The 21,993-nt window shown below is 35.4% G+C and overlaps 3 protein-coding genes across 17 annotated transcripts; 1 reads left to right on the forward strand and 2 right to left on the reverse strand.

The window, feature by feature from the left end:
* Positions 1–2,559: 2,559 nt before the first annotated feature.
* LOC125213785 (signal recognition particle 9 kDa protein-like) lies at positions 2,560–7,116 on the reverse strand. Its single transcript, XM_048114524.2, has 4 exons — positions 6,879–7,116; positions 6,717–6,785; positions 5,177–5,270; positions 2,560–2,771 (listed from the first exon to the last, which is right to left on the reverse strand). The coding sequence occupies exons 1-4, from the start codon at positions 6,948–6,950 to the stop codon at positions 2,695–2,697; spliced, it is 312 nt and encodes a 103-aa protein (XP_047970481.1). The 5' UTR covers positions 6,951–7,116; the 3' UTR covers positions 2,560–2,694.
* Positions 7,117–8,438: 1,322 nt separating this feature from the next.
* Positions 8,439–12,893, reverse strand: LOC125211246 (E3 ubiquitin protein ligase DRIP2-like). The gene is made up of 8 exons (XM_048110977.2): positions 12,675–12,893; positions 12,287–12,533; positions 11,311–11,410; positions 10,369–10,696; positions 9,837–10,276; positions 9,685–9,738; positions 8,892–8,964; positions 8,439–8,811 (listed from the first exon to the last, which is right to left on the reverse strand). Exons 2-8 carry the CDS (start codon positions 12,399–12,401, stop codon positions 8,650–8,652), a joined length of 1,272 nt encoding a protein of 423 aa, XP_047966934.1. The 5' UTR covers positions 12,402–12,533; positions 12,675–12,893; the 3' UTR covers positions 8,439–8,649.
* Positions 12,894–14,223: 1,330 nt separating this feature from the next.
* Positions 14,224–18,060, forward strand: LOC125202448 (DNA-directed RNA polymerase III subunit RPC8-like). 15 transcript variants are annotated; one of them, XR_016136046.1, is made up of 7 exons: positions 14,291–14,333; positions 14,807–14,952; positions 15,700–15,787; positions 16,957–17,041; positions 17,134–17,197; positions 17,287–17,368; positions 17,787–18,060. XR_016136046.1 is itself a non-coding variant. In XM_089066227.1 (7 exons), the coding sequence occupies exons 1-7, from the start codon at positions 14,306–14,308 to the stop codon at positions 17,832–17,834; spliced, it is 549 nt and encodes a 182-aa protein (XP_088922353.1). In that variant the 5' UTR covers positions 14,291–14,305; the 3' UTR covers positions 17,835–18,060. The 15 variants fall into 15 exon arrangements, 5 of the variants coding, with proteins under 5 accessions (XP_088922354.1, XP_088922353.1, XP_088922350.1 ...); XM_089066227.1 differs by having other exon boundaries at positions 15,700–15,795; XM_089066228.1 differs by lacking the exon at positions 15,700–15,787 and having other exon boundaries at positions 14,224–14,333.
* Positions 18,061–21,993: the final 3,933 nt, after the last annotated feature.

The following is a 21,993-nucleotide window of genomic DNA, read 5'->3' on the forward strand; positions in this document are numbered from 1 at the left end:
CTCGAGCGGTCACTGCGCACTGACCGCTGGGCGTCTTCAGATTTTTAGCACAACTTTCTCCGGAGCGGACCGCTTCAGACGTAGCAGTCGTTATGGGCCAGCGGTCGCTGCGACACACGCAGCGGGCCGCTCGGCGTCTTGAATGCTCCAGACTTCCATCTTCGACTTTTTCCTATCTTTTTAGCTCAAATATGCACAATTCTTACAAAACATGTCAAAACACCAAAATAGATAAAACATGTAAAATACGGACATGGATTGCGATCTAGACATTAAAAACAAACCAAATAAGGGCCCTAAAACAGTGCAAAATCCGAGCGTATCAGATATTCGGTACTGACATTTGGCTATACTAGATATACTCTGTATACTTGCAGGTTTATTTAGTGCTAAAAAATAGTGCATCAATCCAACATTGACAACAACTCTTACTCAACAACCAAGATCCTTTTATGAATAAAACAATAGCTCAATACTTGAAAAAAGAACAATGCTAAACTTGTGCTCTTTCCTTTTTTTTTCTCGCATGAGTGGGTAAGAAATACTATGAAGGCGTAGCAAACCTCTTGCAGTTCGAGGAAGCATAAAAACACAAATATATTATGTGGGATTTATTTAATGGACATATCGACATTGGGCTCAGCTTAATTGAATTAGGCATCCGACTCAAATATTATGTGATGGCCCTAACCCTCTGTGACCCATTACTTACCTAGGGCTTCATCGATGGCAGCCACATGTGTACTCCACCCGGATTACGCTCCTTGGCCATTGGATACAGTCTGTGTTTGTTGTGTGAGTGTTAAGTGGGTGACAATTTAGGGTTAAGTGAATCTAAACGATTCACTCTCACTCTCTCTCTCGCTCTCTCTCACTTGTGATTAGGATTTCTACTTTTCTCGCTTCTCTCTAGAACTTCTCTCTCTCTCTTGTAATCATCTCCGGTCATCTCTTCCAGCCATTCCTTCTCTTCTATTAGTGAGTTTGAACGGAATAATCTCAAGCTGAAGCAACCTCTGGGTTGTTTTGCGAGTTCCCCGACACCTGGTTACACTTTTGTGTTTGACCTGGTAAGTTGGATAAAGAAACATATTCCACGATCGAACTACCAAAATAGAATAATCCATTAAATTAAGTTCTAACTTATTTAATTTTTTATTCAAAAAGCTAGGACTTTGTGATTCTTATAGTTTTAATATATTGAAATTCCATCCAATAAAACATAAGAATTATCACTTATGAATTTGAATTCCAAGGTATTCTTGTATTCTTTAATTTCATTTTTGAATCTAATTAAGAATTAAAGAATTTCTCATTCGAAGGGAAGTAGACTACCCAAGAATTCCGCATTTCATTTAAGTCGAAATTGAATATGAGATTTCTTCGGTCCTTTTGGTGAGATCTGATAGATCCTTGTGTTCTTGAGACGTCTGTGCAAATTCGTTATGAGTGCGGTGACATCCTAGTGTTGAGAAGGTCGTGGTGTGTGATAATCGGTAAAACCCTAGGATTTCTAGTTCAGGCTATCCTACGGTGTTCATCATGTGACTGTCGATTGAGATTGAAGAGGTTCTTGGCCCGGTGCAGTTGTTGTGCAACCTGAGCCATATATTCCTAATCTTATGTTTTCTTAATTGTTACTGTGTTTTGTAGATTAAAGATCTGTTGTTCTCGTACTACTAACGGTTTACTTAGTGTGCATGTGATATAAGTTGGACGACTTGGACTTGAGTCGGTGAAGACTTAAGTGTAGTCAGTGTTCCAATTGTATCATGTACCGGTAATTGTGTATTCATTTCGTATCTTGGTCTGTTGTTTTGAGAGGTTGATTATCTCAACTTAATAGTATAAACGAGGTCTCAGTAAATAGTTAATACACAGTGATCTGATCCCTACATATTCGATTGAAAGACATGAAACGATTGTTGTATATGGTACATGAAGACGCTTGTTGTATCTGGTACATGAAGACACTTGTTTCACCAAGAAATCTGCGACGACATTCACCTCCCAATATATATGCTCCACCTGATATACATATGTATCCATAATTTTATTAATTCGCACGACTCATTGTAGTTCCTCTTAACGCTAGTGTCTTCTTGGTTTCTTCGGTAATACTTTATTTCTATCATGATACACATTCAATTCTTCAATAAACCAATGGCGACAACTTCTTTTCATGATATTTCCATTTTCTCTATATTCCTTCATACCAGCTTTTATAGGAGTGTTTTTAAAAAACAAAAAGCGTTATATTTCATAGATCCAAATGCGAAAAACGCATATATGCGTTTTTTTGATGAGAAACGCTTTCATGCAAATCGTTGAGGCAAATTGTGTATTTCTACAATTTGAAGTTTTGGAAAGCAGTTTGTTGATGCCAAAGACCATCTCCAGCTATACTCCAACGAAATGGGCTTCCAACTATTTTTAAGAAGATGTGCTTCAGCTATACTCCAACGAAATGGGCTTCCAACTATTTTTAAGAAGATGAGCGAAGCACGGTGTAGAGTTTGCAAGAACAGAAGTATAAGTGAAATGAAGTTACCAAAGCCATTTCACGCACTATTATCTTCAATAATAGGAATAAACCAAAATTCTTTCCATCTCAGATGAAATAAATTATGACTAAATTAAACCATGTCTCACAAAATGTTTCTTACGTTGAGCAGATGCTGATGAATAGTAATACTATTGCTTCCTTCCCCTTCCTCTCCTTGGTGCCTGTGCTTCAACTTGTTCTTTTCCACCACCTTCAGATATGTCGGCTGGAAACAGAGACATAATTATCAAATTATTCTAAGTGAGAATGAATGGAAACAGACAACAATAAGATGTGGCAAATTTTACTACAACCTCTTGCTTGCACACCGTATTACCGTTTACAGCGGTCCATCTAAAGTAAGACATTGTATATATAAATAAGAATACAAATCGCAATTAACACCGAAAGTAATTGGTTTAGTTAACTAGTAGTAGTTCATATTCGTAGCAGCTCTTCAGAAAAGTAAAGAGATTAGTGAGAAAGGAGTCTAATTATACTTTTCAATCAGGAACAAGTGAGATTTTTTTATATTGGGGTTTTTATCATTTTTATTAGCCCGAAAAAAAAACAAAATATTAAGACATACTCTCCAACACAAACACAAACACAAACACAACTAAGAAACTAAAACACTCTCCAATAGTTTATCCCAAAACGTTGTTCTTTATCCAAAATCTTGCAAATAATCACAGTACGAACACATTCCAAAATGAAACCCAAAATGGATCACATTATCTTGTACATTCCACAAAAACATTTTTTACTGGAGTAGAGCACAAAATATTAAACGTAGCAGAAGTTCTGGCACAAAAATCTTCCACCTGAAGTGGACTATCAAAGACCTAAGTTTTACCTTTACCTAATGAATGGTGTCATCCTCAACCTTGATTCCATATTTCTATGTGGCATTTTCCATGAAAATCGACAGTAATTTTTAAAAATTAATTCTATTTATTTATTTATAGGTACTATAATCATGTTATTTGCTAATGCTGAAGGGCTATAGAGAAGAAATTACCATCCCAAGATCTGCAAAGCACATGTCTAAGAAATTTTGAACATCATTACCTTCCTATCACCACAATATTATCGGATCATAGATTCATAATAGCCTATAAATAAAAAAAACAACTGACAGCAGGGAGTTCCTATAAAATAAAATAATAAAATAATGGAGTACAAAAGATGAAGGAGATGCCTACAGACTATTCCATAAAAGAGTTACCTTAGCAATGACCGTGGCCACATTAGGTAGGGTTATATCGTTGCTTGATGATTAAATTAGTGGGTAATTATTTGAAGTTAATTGGTGGTTACATCAAGCGCTTATTGTAAATTTTATCTTTATTTCCTTAGTAGTATATATGTGTCCCTTGAGGTTTGAAAGAATGGAATCTATTGAGAGTAGTTTAAGGACGGTAATTTTACCGTACAGCCTTGTAAGAGGATTATCATTAATCATTTCGGTTCATATTCAATATTCTGTCATATTTCAGTTCGTGTGTTTCCTTAATCATGGCTGCTGAGCGATATGCTACTTATGCTGACAATTGACAGTTTATCAAGAGTATACGATCCATCAGCCTTTCACTCCATATGATAGGGAGATAGCAATTCATTCTATCACACTCTCAGAAGGAACGTACAATTCCTGGTTAGGTGACCGGGACCTGTGTACCTTTTTAATGGATAATAATGTAAAGCTACTAACTTAATTTCCTATGATCCAATCTTAACTCTGACACTACCTCTGAATCCATAACCTACCTAAATTGCATACATTTCCTGTCCTGGATTATTAACTTACATTACAGATATAATGGGCGCACCTACACCCAGAATTTATATTAACCATGTAAAGCTACTAAAATAATCTTAACTCTCTCACCTCATAATCTACATTAACTGTGTATATTTTCTGTCCTGAATTATTAACTCAATTTGCAGGTATAATGAACTCACCTACATTTTAAAAAAAACAATCGACAGCGGGAAGTTCCTATATAAGAAAATAATAAAATAATACTCCCTCCGTCTCATGCTACTCACACTATTTTTTTGGGTCGTAAATTAAGGATTGACCGATTGAGTAATTAGTGTAATTAAATTAGTATTTCAAGTCTAATAAGGGACATTTAATAAAGTAACACTTAATTAACTCTAATATCTTAATTAAATATTCTAATTCTTACTTAGAAAAGTTCATTAATGCAAGTAGTTTGGGACGGGCCAAAAAAGAAAAATGCAAATAGCATGGGATGGAGGTAGTACAAAAGATGAAGAGATGCCTACAGACTATTCCACAAAAGAATTAAGTAGTAATGATCATGGCAACATAATTCATTCTATCACACACTCTCAGAAGGCACATACACTTGCTGATTAGGAGAGACCCTCTGTGCCGTTTTAATGGAATAATCATGTAAAGCTACTAACATAATTTCCAATCTTAACTCTACTAACATCACCTCTGAATTCATAATCTACATAAATTACGTATACTTTCTGTCCTGAATTATTAACTTACGTTACAGGTATAATGAACACACCTAAACTCAGAATTTATATTAACCCTAATCCCTAGATAAAGGCAGCTAGATTACAGAGAATAATGAGCCAAGACATTACCATCAGGTCCCCGAGCCATCAAAGTAAAGAAGATGTTATTGAACTTCTCCATCTTCTTTGCATCCTGTGCTTGGTCTGTCTTAAATTTGATACACTGAAAGAAAAGAAATAAAGAAGTTACTGATCGTCGTCCTTGACATAGATTTTCACATTCCACTCAGTAAGTTTTAATCTTACAATTGTCGCAACAAATACAAGTAGCCAGCCATATTCAGCTAAATTCTAAAATCTCAAGCATCTTCAAGATTATATATATAACAAATCTATCAAGTGCAAGGTAGGCTAATTTAGATATGAATTATGATAATCATGAATAAGAAAGAGCTTTCACCTTCTGGATGGTTAAAAGTATATATTAAGGGGAAATCTAGACAAAAAAAAAAAAAGAATCCACACAGAATGATACTGCACTCCAAATAACACCACAATCATCTTGCCCTATTAGTGTAAAAATCTAGTGCTCGTAAATGGAAACTTGAGTGCAACAAAAAAACATGCCAAGCTACTAAGAAGATTGAACACCTGTAAAAGGACCCTTAAATAATAAATATACCTTAATCAAATAAGATAGCAGTAGCACTCATAAAATGAAAGCAACTAATACTCTTCCATCCCTATGATGACTGAACAGTGAACACTGCCCTATCAGCATGATTGATTCATGCTAACTCCTACTGGAATTTCATGAAATGAGCCAACACAATTTTGCATGCTGCATCTGAGGTTTACCTAACCCTGTCAGGGGACACTTCAAGTATGGACTGTGCATAGAAAGTGTCCAAACTGGTACAGGCATATTAGTTAAAGCTGAAGGCTCATCCATTATGAGGGTCAGCATATCGAATGTTTGTAGTAAATTACTGGATCACAAGATGATTATAAATTCCATGTAAGATATGGGATTGCATGTTCCAAGAAATAGGTCTGCCTGAGGATCAGAAGCCAGCTTAAATTTTAAAGCAAATGGTAATTTACTTGATCATCTGATTTTTTAAATCTATATATACTTCACCTACGAAATAGGTGTGTCTAACAGTCTAAGCACCAGAGCGCACTTACAGTTTAATAAGTGATTACAATCTACACAGTACATATTGAATCACATCCAAATAACCAGAAGGCCAGTCCCATTTTAAAGGAAAGTTCAAAGATCTATATAGCAACTAGATTTTAACTTCCCAAGGACATAGCTAAACATATTTGAAGATCTTCTAAAATTTAAACCCGAAATCTGCCAAGCTGTTGAAGTTGTGCTTTCTCTTAAGGATATAAGTGTGGCATAATTGCAAAGTAATGCTGCTAAAGCTTATCCATTATAACCTACAGCTATAAGAACTTCCCCAAACACCTTAATCAATGAATACATCTTCAAGAATAAATTCATCACTCACAGAAATAGACAGCATATGATATCTCTGGCATGAAAATTTTCTCATCATTCGTTTCACTTTGAATTCAAAATTCGATTAACAGTTGTAAGATTCGCTAACACCAAATATCCGAAAACAAACATAAATGTTAAAGTATTCAGAAATTTGACCTCTCTATCATCGGTGACTTTGAGCACCAATTTTCCATCACAATGCCTGTATTTCATGGCATAACGAGTCTGTGGCAGCCAGTAAAGGATATCTATCCGTCAGTTAGATTTTATGGAATACAAATGATATGAGTGCAATATAGTTGAGGTGAAGAGAAATACTTTTTCGGGATCGGATCGAAACAATTGGACGGACTTTTCCACAAAATCGTCCCAAGATTCAATGTAAACCATGATCAGAAAAGTGAGAATTCAGCTTCTTTCACTCTGCGTGTGCGATTAGGGTTTGCAAAACCCAGACTGGGTCGAACGGATCGGTCGCCGGGAGAACTATGCGAGGTTTTGGGGAGTTTACAGCGCCACGACGACGACGTCGTTTTGTTATTACTTAAACCCATCTGCAAAAATGGAAAAAAAGTCCTAAATCAGAGTAATTACTTTAATTTGAAAATCAGTAGTTAGACTGTTAGAGCATCCCATCTGTACCCGGACCCACTTCTCCTTTCTCTAAGTCACGAGCACAACACACACCCACTTCTCCTTTCTCTAAGGCACGAGTACAACACACTTTTTCACAAGGACAAGTTTAAGGATCTCATCCTTCTATTATTCAATTTAAATACTTTAATTACTAAAAACATTTCTACAATATAAAAATACATTAAAATATAAAAATTACATAATTAAATCCTAAAAAATAAAAATTACATAATTAAAATCCTAAGAAATAAAAATACATAATTAAAATCCTAGGAAAAAAATTTGTGGAAATTTTTTTTATTGAAGTGGGGGTATTTATAGATAAAAATGTGAATTTTGGGGGAAAAATTGAAAAATAAATTAAAAATGTGTAGAAAACGGATACTCCCCGTCCCCTAAATTTTGACACACTTTGACCCGGCACAGGTTTTAAGAAATGTAATGGAAAGTGAGTTGAAAAGGTTGGTGGGATGGGTCCTACTTTTAAAGTATTAGTTTTATAATAAAATGTGAGTAGAATGAGTTAGTGGAATATGGGGTCCACTACCAAAAATGGTAAAAAGTGAAATGTTGCAAAATTTGGGGGACGGACCGAAATAGTAAACTGTGTCAAAATTTGGGGGCGGAGGGAGTATAATTTATTGGAAAGTAGGAAAATATTTTTTTTATTTAAAAACAATTTTAAAAAAAAATGAAATTGCCAACGGCTTGCCGCCACGTCAGCTCAGTGGCACGGATGTACTCTTATTATCAAGCAGTTCCCTGCTGTCAGCACGGACGGCGTCCATCTTACGGACAACCGCTGCAGATGCATTTAATGAGGATTTTTAGCATGTCAATGGAGTACTATTATTTTTGTTTTATTATTTATTTCATCAAAAACAACTTTTGATTTAGTTTTTCTTCTTTATTGCCAAAGAGATAAATACAAAATAATTATAGACTTTAAGTTGTAAATGGAATGTAATACTAATAATTTAAAAGTAATCAAACTAAAAAAAATACTACTACTGCATGTCATTCTAAAATAAATTATTTTAGTTAAAATCTATGCCCGGGCCTGGTATTGTACAGATGCAAAATTGGCACTTGATAATTAAGGTTTGAAGATGAGATATATACAAAATAACACTAATACATTTGAATTTGCAACAATCATTATTAGGAGTATGAAATTAGTCATTAACTTGTTAAATGATGTGTTAATCCATTCACAACCACCAATAATTTACTAACACATAGTTTGGCTGTTATGTTTCTTATTTTTTCAAGCTCATAAAGAGTTCTCAAAACGTTCATAAGACCATCATTGCTTAGGCATCTCATACACACAATACAATGATGCAGCACACTCTCTTGTCTTACTATCTTGACTTCTGAGACAAGATCGAGTATCTTTAAGACTAGAATCTGATTAAATGTGAAAATGAAGTAATAACATGGCGATTTGGTGTTATGATCTGCGAGCATAGCCTAAAACCATTACTAGGTCCTTTGCTGATGAACCGATTTTGGCAGACACTTTCTCGGTGGTGGTTGTTTGAAGCCATAGATCCACTACATTATTCAGCGTCAATGTTGGGATCACTGCTTGTCCCATGCATTTTATTTCTACCTGTAAGATGCCACATCAACACTGTTATTGTAACACGTGCAAACAACGAGATTGTGAATTTGTGATGATGATAAGTTTACCTCATCTTCACTAGTAAGATCTAGCTTCAGCTTCAAGTACTTGCGGATGGAAGAAACCGGCATGCCCCCCTCCCTGTTAATAATGCAATGAGAAAGATTACATACTGTGAAATCATTATTAACTTGTGCTAACTATAATTGAAGGTTATCAACAAAATAAATCTATTCAACCTAGAAAATCATCAAGAAGATCAGCAAACACTAAAAATGGGTAAATAGCAAGATCAAAATTGCTGAGAAATGATTACAGATGACTCCATCACAGACTAGCCAAATTCAAATTTCTGCTATTTCTCTGGCTGAAAAGCGTAGTCAGGAAAGATTCATGAAACATGGCATATAATTTTAGGCTAATTTTGTATACAAGAAACTGCTGCAAGTTTGAGATCTTATTAAGTTCAAATTGATTTTCTCTTACTAGATAGCTACTGAGATATTCATGGCATCAGATGCTTGGAGTGGTTAAACACCAGCCAACAAAGAAAATGATAAACATGTTCTATACTACGAAAAACTTAACAACCAATTACTCAATTGATATGAATCTCATGATTTGGTTCGACCAAAGTACACCCATGTCCAAATGATCTTAATTAAGAGGCCAGTTTCATAAATATATATCAATAAATATGCACATATCTTTTCATTTTTAAGGGAACTATCTCTTCATACAATATTGATAGCTGAAGGTTTACTCTGCCTGACTAAGTTAAGTTACAAAGGCTAATTTGCAATCATTCCTGTTGAGCAATAGGAGAAAATGTTAAGATAAAAGTAGTTTGTCAAAGCTTACTTTATTCTGAAGTAACTTGCAGCTATCTGAGGCAAGGGCAGTGCATCACCTTCCCTGGGGTAATACATTAAGAAAATAGATTAGCAAATGACTACACAGACACATCCATTTTCTATATATCAGAAGTGATGATCTTTGTAGGAAATACTTACTGCCCATCTGCGACCAATGAAAACCAAATTGGATGATTCTTGCGTTCAAATTTAGCACCAGCAGCATCTAACACAGCCTTGGGGGGGACTCTGAATTCTCCAAAATCCTGAGTTTTCTTTTGACGAACTTTGCGAAGCTTTTTGGGCCTTTTTGAATCTGGAGGGGTATGGTTGTTTAAATTCTTGACATCTTGAAGTTTTGATTTCTGCCTGTTTTCTTTACTTCTGCTTTTATTTGGCCCCTCATTGTCATGGGAATTTGGAGCTTCTGATTTAGAAACAACACCCTGCATGCTAAACTTTGAAGACTTGGTCCTATTCGCTGCCTCCACCAAACAATTCAGTGGTTTCCAATCAACCTTCCCTTCCAAAGTCTCAAATCCATTCTCTCTTCCTTTATCTGGACTAGCGTGGTTGGATGGATCACTAGAAATAGAACTCTGTAAAAGACATGCTAATCAGCATGGATTGGTTTTTGCAAATGCAAAGGGGACGTGTTCATAACACATAGCTTCAGAATCATATGTCATACCTTCCTCGTATTCTGGGTAGATCTATTTAGCGTCTCAGGTGAGCTAGAGCTTTCATGGTGATAATCCATGGTGTAATCATCTTTTTTAATTGGTTTCTCTATTGTGAAACTGGAACCTCTTGACGCTTTCCTGGTTATGGATTTTGATCGTCGTCCAGTCATTCCACTCTGAGTTGAAACTCTAGGCGTGCTAACTACCAATGATGAGAGAGATCTTTCCTTTCTCTTGACAGGTGATGTAACAGGAGATACAACTTCAGGAGCTCTGACTTTCATCCTCTTATAAGGGAATATTTTCGCCCTCACATCTTGCAAATTATGGTCCAGCCTAATAAACAGAACACAAGATACAATATGGGAGTCGAAAGAGAGAGAGAGAGAGGTAGTTATGTTTCCATAACATAGTTATGAGATGCAAGTGCAGAAAAAAGAACAAACTTGAGCTCACTGATATAGATCACAAATAAACTGGTCTAGTTTCACATTCACGAGGGTATTTTCACTGAACACTTAGTCTGTCGGAAAAAATACTATAAAAGTACCAAGTCAAGTTTCATGAGCATTTCAATCTTTTTCCGTTAGAAATCCTACATCTCCATGAGTTCCATAAAGAGTGAAGTTAGGCGATAAGCATGCCTTGCAGTGTGATCCAATGATCACCAGATAAGCACATAGCCAGGGTAAAACTGCATAAAGCTAGACTTTCATGGTTCTGTCCATGAATCTAGCTAGAAATTTCCTCCTCGATGTACAAAATAGAGTAGTCGTAAGCACGGGTTTATATACATTTGTAAGCCTTTCGGGATGTTATCTAAGCCACTGTTTATCATAATAGGAGATATGGAAAGAACTTATAGAAATTATATTATAGATTTATGTCTAGTTTGTGACAAATACACAGATGAGAAAACTGACTGAATACAGGAGATGAAAGATTCTAACCTCAACTTTTCCAATGGAACACATCCCAAATCAATGTTGCATACTGGACAACATTCCAGTTCCTCGTCTGAGAGCTTCTTGTTTATACATTTCCGGCAAACTATAGACAGAGAAAAGAAATCCACATATATTAGACATTAGACAATAAATAAAAATGATGCAAAGCGGATACAGTTCAGAGAAAGTTTTTCATGGCTTATCAACTCTGAATGCAAGATCACAAACCTATTAGTTTGAGGTTAAATTTTCAAACACATGATAACAAAAGCTCATCAGAATAAACCACAATATCATTCAGAAACAATCTTTTAACTAGTATGATATCCTGAAACAAGGAACAACTTGTCAAAGATGAGATACTAGTAAATCAAGGAACCCAAGCTTTTAGAAAATGTTGGCAGTGAATATGACATGGAAGCAGGTATGAAGTCTTTGCTGAAATTTCCTAAATTTTACATGCAGTTCTCGATCTATAATGAAAACACAGGTAGTTCTCCAACTTATAACGACCTAAGTTATGTAAAGACAGAGTGTTTAGAGATTAAACCATTTTTGGAGTCAGCATATGAAATTTGGCATGCACACGTGCCTTGAGTCAACTAATCAATATTGTGCCAAGCATCCTCACACAAAATTCCAAAAAGTGATCATATCACTGTATCAGGAAGGCCAGCAACCCTAAGTGGCATGAACACATAAAACAAATTGACCAAATCCCCATCGGCCTGCAAATCAATCACATACATTGACGATGAACAAATCACATACATAGAGATACCAAGTAACAACCAATCCATGAAGACGCCCAAATAAAAAGATCACTCACAAGCAATCTGCACAACCGAACCGAATACCATATCGCAAAGTAAAAGAAAACAAGTAAAAAATCGAATAACCACCCAACAACCACGAGAAATTAAAATTGAAAACAAATCATGATGTCGAATCGAATCAGTTAGGGCGAGCAATTAATTACATGTGTGGAGGCACTCGATAATAGTGGTGGCCTCGCGGAAGAGCTTGTGGCAGAGCGGGCATGTCATGCATGGCGCCAGACCCTCCCGCCGCAGTTTCACCACCTGATGCGACATCGTATTATCAAAATCGCGCCTAAATCGAAACCAACGGCGGCGAGCGAGGCCACGTCTCCTACACGGTGCATGCCATCAACGCCGCATGTGTGATCGGATTTACGTCCGTTAAAAAAATCAGCTCAATTCCACCTGCATTAAGCAATCAAAACGAAACCACAGATCACCATCGGAAAAGAGCAATTTCAACCAGGACCGTGAGGGTAATAGAAGCACAAAACCATAAGTGAGGTAAAGAGCAAAAATGCGAAAGGGACTACTGTAATGTAAAACCTTCAAATCTGATCCCAAAATCGAGAAAGAGATGGTTTGGGGAAAATAAAGCACTCAGCGCTCGCGCTTGACGGTGGCGCCTCCGTCTCCTGGATGATCTGTGCGTGGGGAGAGAGAGAGAGAGTGGATTTGGGAGTCGAAATCGATAGAGGGAGAGAGAGAGAAGAGACACCCCACCCCGTTGGGACAATTAGCATGAAGGCAATTCTGTTTTTTCAATTATTTTTTTCCCACAGATTTATCAAAAAAATCAGTGGCATTATTTGCAGGGGAGATAAACACACTGTAAATTGAAATTTTTTTCTATATACTGTGGAATTATAAAGGAATTTGGGGTACCTCATAAATCTTCTTCATTTTATTATAATAGTAAATCACTACTTTAATACTGTATATGACTGATATCTCTATATAACTCACAATTTAGTGATTTACGGTATCACTTGCTGTCTATTTCATTTTTAATTAATTACCTCTTCTATTTTTTTAACAAATAGTACTACATTATTAATAATATTAAATTTTCTTTTCTGTTTTTAATAAACCATTTGTTAGTAAGATTCCTTGGGTGCGTTGCGCACACGCAAATTTCTTCGGCTTTTTAATAAAGAATACTATGTACTCGTCGCTTAAAATGATGTACGCTACTTTTTAAATAGGTGGTTTCTTAGAAAAGATTCTATGTCCAATTTTTTAAACCTATTTTAAAGAAATGGAAGAATTTATTTTAAATTAAATCAGCTCATATCATATCTATGTGCTTTGAATAAATTAAATATCTGACTCTCGAGATACTAGATAATTTTGTTTAAATAAAAAATTAATTAAGAATTTAAACTATAGCAATAAAAAAATTGAAAAAGTTGGACATATTATTTTAATTTTAAGCGAAGCTAGTATTACACTCCTAATTCCTATATGGTATTTTTCAATTAAAACCACCACGATAACAATGACATTTTAGTACATACTGCAAAAATATTTGAACTTTGTATGTGTACTGTCTGCAACCATGTTGTTCCTGCAATAACACTTAAATCTTAAGTACTTCGATCATCCATAATCTCAATCCTTTGATCAATTTTTCACTACATTACTTATGGTTATTTTTTGATTATATACTTTATTTGTGCTATCGAAATATGTTAATTGATAATAATACAGATTTTAATGCGTAATTAGTAAAAAGAAAAAGAAAATAGTTAAAATACTTATAATGATGGTGTTATCCATAATTGATAAAGTAAAAAAAAGAAAAATAATATATTCATAAACAAATATAAACTATTTTTATAGGACAGTAAAACTTCAGTCTATTTGTATAGGATGAATGGAGTATATATATAACAGTTAGGATCAATTAAGAACTTTACTTAAAATGAGAGTAGTAACTAAAAACAATTTTCGTCCATTAGATATCAAAATCCTATGGCCACACTTCTGCCACGTGTTGTTGCTTTATTTTGTTTTCGTTTTACATCTATTCCAAAAGGGCATAATTCTCCAACACAATTATACTAGGCGTGATTTATGCATGATCTTCCCAAAATTCTATCGATTGTTTTTCAAATACGCGAAAAGAAATGAGACTCACTGTTCTTAACATTTCTTAAAGCTCGTATCGAAAAGAAATGAAGCTACTATTCACGGACGGAGGAAGTATTCATTTTTTATGTTGCAATTAAGTTGAGTTATTTCCTTTTTTTTTGGCAAAAAACAAAACATTCATCCACTCTCTTGGATATTGACGGGTTGTTAATTTCAAGTGCTGTATGTCAATTTTTACTCAATCTCAAACTGGTGTGTTTTCAAACAAACAACTTTGAGGAATCTGGTGTTTGGCAATTTACGCTTTCCCTCGTTTTATACAAGAACCCACACCAATTCCCATTTATGTGACTTGCTTGTTTTCCAACGCACGCCTCTTTCTCTTGAAGAAGCTCCACTCCTATTGCAAAAAGTTAATTAAGAAATTTTTATAGTACATCTTATTTCTCTTGTATTCTTCGAAAACGTATGATTAAATTGAATTGAATTGAATTGGAAGAGGAGAAAGTTGTTCTTGGGGAGAGAATTTATAGCTTGAATTGGGGGTACTTATACTAATTGGAATGCTCAAACTTGTCTAGCAGAATTCTTCGCGGCGGCAGTTCCTAACTTTGAGAAAATGTTTTTCCTGAGTCAAATCGAGCACTCTTTGATGTTGCCCCCTCACCTCCTCAATCGACCGCTAGGCGAAGCCATTAAAGAGCAGCTCGACTCAATCTTCCTCGACAAGGTTTCTCTCTCTCTGCTTCCTCTCTATTTTTCTCCATTTTCTTACTTGCATCGTTTCTGCTCCACAATGTTAAGTTATTGATAAACTGGGCTTATGTGTGAGTGTGTACGATATTCGGTCAATTAGTGGTGGTTTCATACTCCCTGGTGATGGGGCTTCCACTTACACGGTAAATCTTTAGCTAAACTTCGTTTCTATTATCGATTTTAGTTATTTTTCACTGTATCATCTTTTAATTGGACCATGCATTTTGCTTCACTATCTATTTGTTCGTCATGTGTTGTTTCTATCTAAGGTGGTATATTTGAAAACCAACTATATTGTGAAGTTAAATCCACATCTATCATATCCAACCTGCCATCAATATTTTACCATCAATTTTAACTGAATAAGAAGCTGGTAAATAAGGTAGAATTACAGGAATAGTGACTGCAGGAAGTCCAAGAGAGTTACCGGCTATCTATAATGTTACTGCAAAAATTTGATACCCCATAAGTAGCTTTTATTTGATTCATAAATTTACTTCACAAAATAGTTGTTTTGTAAGTATGCTTCCGTATATTTAGCCTAGTTCACCAGTATTCATGGTGTTATCATTTGTTGCGCAATAGTGAAACTGTAACAACAAGTATTTGGAAATAGAAGGAGAGATTGCATCTCTCCTCTTTTTTCATCACCTGTTAATTGGGTTTTGGAATTGTGAATATATTTTTGAATTGTGACAATTTAACTCGGTGTCTCATTCAGGAGAAGTTCAGGCTGGTATTTTTTCGTCCGTTTGTGGGAGAGATCATAACAGCTTGGCTTAAAGAATCTACGATGGATGCTTTACGATGTATATATGTAACAACTTCTTACATGTTCTGATTTTTTTCAAGTTATTTGTCATTTATAAGTGCCTCTATGATCATCGTCATGATTCTCCATATGCATGAAAATTGCTAACAAAGAATACTCTCCATTTTAGAGAGAGAGAGAGTAATACTGATACATGAGTTCCAATAGTTTCCTTGCTTTCTAGTCTTTATCTCTATTAATTTTTTTTATTATCGGTGAATTAGTGGAATCTTAGAGAATGGATTATCTTTAGAGTCTTTTGTTTATCATAGGATTTCCTTTCCTTTCGAGTTTTGTGCTTATCTTTAGAGTCATGTTTATCTTAGGATTTCCATATGCTGTTAGGTTCGAGTCATGGCTATGCACACCCTTAATGTCGAAGAGGGAAGCCTCACCTAGGAATTTATTTGGTATTGGCTTGAGGCCAGGGGCCTTGAGCAATGGCCTGCATTATATTTGTTGTGTATTTTGTGGGATTTGGTAGTTTAATTGCAGGACTCGTGCATCACCTTCCTCCTTTTACCTATCTGTTGGAGTGCACCAATATAGCATTCTAGCAGAGAGTTCATTCGTTCTTTAATGATGCTTTAGTCAGTAGTGCATTAAGAAAGAAAGAAACAGGCTCCACAATGAGTGTCATCTGTTAATCATAACATAAACATACATTCGATCCTCCATTGACAAAAAAAAAGTCCTACTAGGTTATATCAATGTATTAGACAATGCAGGTTATGGATTGCTGTCGATATTGGTATCACAGGCTTATATTATTCATGAATCGGTTACATCAGCTCTCAATAATGTTGTAACAAGCATAATATGAGCCATATGTTAGACTAATATTATTGAAGCATAATTTGAGCCATATGTTAGACTAATATTATTGTTTTGACATTCAATATTTCCACGTCCTAAGATATATTATTTCTTAGAGAACCTATAGTTTCTTATTCCTGGCAAATTTTATTGAACAAACCACCTTAGTTTATTTATGCATAAAATGGCCTGGCTATAAGTATTTATCCTCTTCATACTATTGGTCAATTGTGCAAAGTTGTGTGTTGTATGCATAATGTTATCTTTGCATGTAAAGTTATGCACAAAGAGCATTATGTGACCGAAAATTTATGGTGGGTGGTCATGTTAATCATTGAATTTCCTTGGCAGTGTCGCTTGGTTTTTTTTATGATATATATGTACCTGTCCCTTTGTTGTTCTCTCCTAACCGCAGTGAACTGGACCCAGGACATAAGTGAGCTTCTCTCATATCATTAAATTTAATAGAGATTTCACTCGTGTCTAGGTTCTTTATCATGTTTTGCTCTCCCTTTTATTCTGTATCAGGAATAGGGTTGCTTGGATCTGGAATTATAAGGATGAAGATTACCGAGTGGATGGAGAGGATGAGGTTATTTTGCCCGCAATTCTATTCATTTCTTTGACAAGTGTTCAACCTTGTATGCGCCCACATAATTTTCTTGCTTGGTTGCTGATAAGATTTCAAGTCCATGATGTGCGCTATCCGCCTATACCTTTAGAGCCGAAAGATGTCAAGCCATTTGCCCCCATGGTGGTTACCGTAAGTCATACTTTAATTTTTACACGGAATAAATGCATGTCAAGCGATGGGATTCTTGACTGTCCCACTATTATCTCGTTCATTATACCAATCTTGCCGTGCAGGTACTTATTAGAATCGTTGCCATTTCATTCTCATGTTAGTAGACCCCTTCAAATAATAATCTATAGCCCTATTGTGTTTCATTAGTCATTACTGACTCTTCTCGAATAGCTGGCCTATTATTTCAAGCACATCTGAGCCATTTTGTGCGGGCTTCTTACGGCCTGTCTTTTTCTCACCTCTGGCTTTCCTTTCCTGATGCATTCTCTTTGCGTTTCTGTTGGAAACTGAATTACAACGTTATGCTTCAACATGATAATTGATGTAAATTTTTTTATGGCAGGGTTCTCAATTGATGTAAATTTTTTTATGGCAGGGTTCTCTTGATATGGATGGTGTAGGGCCTTCTTCTTGGTGGGTGTGATTGAGGAGATAGTAGTAGTACTAATTAGGAATATTGTCATTGCTAGTTATGCCATTCTTAACAAATTCAAGTATTACAGTGCAGTATGACATTTATTTTTTGGCAGTTTGGTGAAAGTGTTAGATAACTCATAACAGGTAGTGAAGTATGACTATTGACTTGTGTAGCTCCATATTTCCATTTGATATTCTAATATTAGAGCATGCTAGCAGCACAATGCAATAAATTATCCCATCTCAAAAATAACAATATACTACAAATAAATCAGATATATAGTGACGCTTTTACAAAGAACAACAATGAGCATATGTGCATTGACTAGATGAATAAGAAGCGTGGAATGTTACTAGTAGAGTGGTTAATGTTTGAGGCTAAAGGTCTCATGTTCTATAGAGATGTTCACGGTTCATAAACCGCCGGTTCTGGTTTGGAACCGGCAGTTCACGGTTTAAAAAGACATTGAAATGCTGAAACGTCCGGCAGTTCGGAACCGTCACGCTGGTTCCAGTTATGAACCGGCGTTTGAGCCAGTTCAGATCGGTTTGTGTTTTAGTCCACCAAATCACGACCATTAATTTTTTTTTTCATTTGTCAATAAAAAAGGTGGGATCCAGCTTGTGGTGCGTTCATATCAATGTCTAACTCAAAGTTGGTGCATTGGAGTGAGTTTGTGGTGCAGTTGATGAAAGAGACAAATCAAAAGTGGTTGCCAAAAAAAGTGTTTTTTCTCTTCACTTTCTTGCTGGAATGAGATTATGAAAAAGTACGAACCCGTCATTCGTTGGAAGACTTTTGACTTTAATCCGCAAACTCAGTCGAGTGGAATTAATCTACTGACGGGTTCAGAATACCTGCTATTAAACCAAATAAAATACGATATATATTACCGTTATTTTATTTATATGCATTATTAAGGTAGCATGTTATACTCCCTTCATCACACAATAGGAGTCCTATTTAGTTATGACACGAGTTTTAAGAAATATAAAGAAAAGTGAGTTGAATAAGTTATTGGAATATGGGTCCTACTTATATATATTACTTTTGGGGAGTGTTATATTGCTAATTCAATACCCAATACTTATAGGGGTAGCAATAAAATGCAAACTTATACTCCCTCCGTCCCAGATAATTTGGGACACTTTGACCCAGCACGAGTTTTAAGAAATCTAATGGAAATTGAATTGAAAAAGTTGGTGGGATGTGGATCCTACTTTTAAAGTATTAGTTTTATAATAAAATGTGAGTAGGAATGAGTTAGTGGAATATGAGGTTCACTACCAAAAATGGTAAAAGTGAAGTGGGACAAATTATGTGGGACGGCTTGAAATGGAATACTGGGTCAAATTATCTGAGACGGAGGGAATATATTGTACTAACTCAAAACTCCTCAACACAGTTTCAATACAATATCAACACAGTGTAAAATTTCAAGATTTTATGTCAACACAGTATCAACACAATATCAACACAGCATCAATCATTGACTACCGTTGAAATTCTGTTGACATTTTCCTATTGATGTTTTTTTGTGATCTGTTGACATTTTTCAATGGTCCAGATCACAGTTTTGAGTTTATACGATATTTAGAGTTTTCATTTGATCACATCCCTATATATTCAAATAAAGGACCTAGATTATCAGCCTCGGAATGCCAATACGATCAACAAAAAAACGTCAATAAGGGTATTAAGGTCAATTTATAACAAATTAGTTATAACTAACTTTTGAAAAATATCTCATAACTTTAAAACGCATATAAATTTCTTGATTTAAATTATTTTTTCACACAATATATATGAAATTAAAGACAATTTCATAAAGATTCTAACGAGATCTCACTTGCATGTGTTTCGATGTCAAAATTTGAAAAAAAAAATTGAAAATTTTCAATTTTTTCTTACAGCAACAAATGTCAACATAGTATATAAAATATGTCAATATAATACACGTAGAATGTCATTCTTAAATCAATGTGTTGACATAAGCAATGTGTTGACATTCTCAAATTAAAGCATTGTGTTGATATTTTCAAAATACTATATTGACATTTTCATCCAAAACCCTAATTTGATAGCTTTTTTAATCTTTTTCGATTTAATTAATAAAAATAAAAACTACATGTGACAAATTTTAGACCACTAGATTTTTAAAATCATATGGTCTTAAATTAGTTGTAGTTAGCAACTAGAGAGTGAGTTAACAACTAATCACTCCCCTATTTTATAATAAAATGTGAGTGGAATAAGTTGGTGGAATGTGAGACCTACTTAACATTTATGGTAAAAGTGAAATATGACTCTTATTGTGGAACGGACAAAAATGACAAAATCAGACTCTTATTGTGAGACGGAGATAGTATTATTTTCAAGTGTTGGACTGTTTGGAAAGACTTTTTGAAGCCAACATTTAGCTTGCTGGATTTTATGAACTCCTATATTTTGCATTGTCATACTATTTCGTTAATGTACATATCTAGGTCTAGACGACCTAAACTCTAAGGAAACGCAATTATGTTGTGTTTGTAATTTCACAAATAGGCACTATATTAGACCAACTTAATTGGCAAATGAGGCTTGGATATTTGTTACTAGCTGATAAATTTTTTATCAGCTTTAATATACTCCTTCCGTCTCAAGATAAGCTAAGTATTTTTTTTTTCGCTCTCATTTTGGAAAAATTATTTAAAATAGTTAGAGAGTAGAAAGAGTAAAGTAAGAGACGGATTATGTAGAAGGGAGTCTTATCTACATAATTCTTTCTCTTACTTTACTTTTTCTCCACTTCAACTATTTTATATCATTTTCCCAGAACGAGTGCGAAAAAGAAGCGTATCTCTTATCATGGGACGGATGGAGTATATTTTTATACATTTTATTAAAAAAAAAGGGTTATTTGCCTATAAATATATGAACTTTGAACTTTTTTTGGTTTTTTTCCAAAACTTTAAAATTTGAATATAAATACATGAACTTTTGATGATTCTTATTTTTCCCCAATATCCCAAATCAAAACACATGTGGCAAATTAAAGCTGATGTGGCAATCAAAATTACACCAACATTTTTGTATTAACTAATAAAATAAAATTTTAATTCCACGTAAGTATCTCTTGTGGACCACACTCTTCATGCTCTTTCTTGCCAAGCTCTTTAGGAAGGCCACCGTCGTCGGGACAGTGCCGGAGATGTTTGCGATCCATCAGTCTATCTCCTTGCTCAGATCAAAGCTCGCGCCTTCATCTTCAGCTCCTGCACGCACGCGCCTCCGCAAGCTCCCTTTGCAGCTGCCCCTCCTCCTTCCAAAACCTCCACAGCTTGTAGTGCGCCATGAATGCGATCGCCCCCAACGTGCACCCCGATAGCATCGACGGAAACCACCACTCGCCTCAGTGCTCATTCTGCAACGGGGATGACAATGCGAAGAGGATCGTGAAGAATACGTCGTGGAAGAGAAAGAATTGAGTGCAGAGGTGGAAGATCTCTTGCCAGATCGAATTCATTCGCCATTCCTTTTTCGACATTCTCCTTCCGAACAGATCCTCCTCCCCTGTGCCACAACTTTAGCACTTAAAAGGAGGAAGTGCCCACTGCACGAGAGCTCCGCCAACAGATGGCTCCTGATCGCCGCCGTACAGCGCTGCTCCTTGTCCACCACGTGAGCGTCTTTACCTTCCTCCATTGATGTAATCTTCCACAAAGATGGAGTGGCGGCAGGTTAGAACTTGAGCAAGGAGACGGCTGGTGGATCGGAGATGCAAACATCTCTGGCGCTGTCCCGATGATGGTGGCGGCGGTATAGCCTTCCTGAAAAGCTCGACAAGAAAGAGCATGAAGAGCACAGTCCACAAAAGATGCTTACGTGGAATTAAAATTTATTATTTTATTAGTTAATACAAAAATATTGGTGTAATTTTGATTGCCACATAAGCTTTAATTTCCCACATGTGTTTTGATTTGGGATATTGGAGAAAAATCAGAAACATCAAAAGTTCGTGTATCTATATTCAAACTAGTATTACACCCGTGCGATGCGCGGATCAGTATTTTGAAAATATGGATCTTATGTTGAAACAACACAACATTAAATGCATCATCACAACTAATATCATTATCATCACAAAACAATAAGATAGAAATTGTTACTCTTATTCCAAAAG

This window comes from Salvia hispanica, chromosome 2 (assembly GCF_029641045.1).
Source record: "Salvia hispanica isolate PSC_SH4W2 chromosome 2, Shi_PSC_v1, whole genome shotgun sequence".
In the NCBI taxonomy this organism is placed as follows: domain Eukaryota; kingdom Viridiplantae; phylum Streptophyta; class Magnoliopsida; order Lamiales; family Lamiaceae; genus Salvia; species Salvia hispanica.

Excerpts from the sequence above, each read along its gene's own strand:
- LOC125213785 (XM_048114524.2), bottom strand. The coding sequence starts at position 6,950 with ATGGTTTACATTGAATCTTGGGACGATTTTGTGGAAAAGTCCGTCCAA. Across the intron at positions 5,271-6,716 it reads AAGTCACCGATGATAGAGAG|TGTATCAAATTTAAGACAGA; the intron begins GTCAAATTTCTG and ends CTTTTCTTTCAG. Across the intron at positions 2,772-5,176 it reads GATGGCTCGGGGACCTGATG|CCGACATATCTGAAGGTGGT; the intron begins GTAATGTCTTGG and ends CTCTGTTTCCAG.
- LOC125211246 (XM_048110977.2), bottom strand. The coding sequence starts at position 12,401 with ATGTCGCATCAGGTGGTGAAACTGCGGCGGGAGGGTCTGGCGCCATGC. Across the intron at positions 10,277-10,368 it reads CTACCCAGAATACGAGGAAG|AGTTCTATTTCTAGTGATCC; the intron begins GTATGACATATG and ends TGTCTTTTACAG. Across the intron at positions 8,965-9,684 it reads GCAAGTTACTTCAGAATAAA|GGAGGGGGGCATGCCGGTTT; the intron begins GTAAGCTTTGAC and ends CATTATTAACAG.
- LOC125202448 (XM_089066224.1), top strand. The coding sequence starts at position 14,306 with ATGAAGCTACTATTCACGGACGGAGGAA. Across the intron at positions 15,788-16,956 it reads TACGATGGATGCTTTACGAT|TGTCGCTTGGTTTTTTTTAT; the intron begins GTATATATGTAA and ends TTTCCTTGGCAG. Across the intron at positions 17,369-17,786 it reads TTGCCCCCATGGTGGTTACC|GGTTCTCTTGATATGGATGG; the intron begins GTAAGTCATACT and ends TTTTTATGGCAG.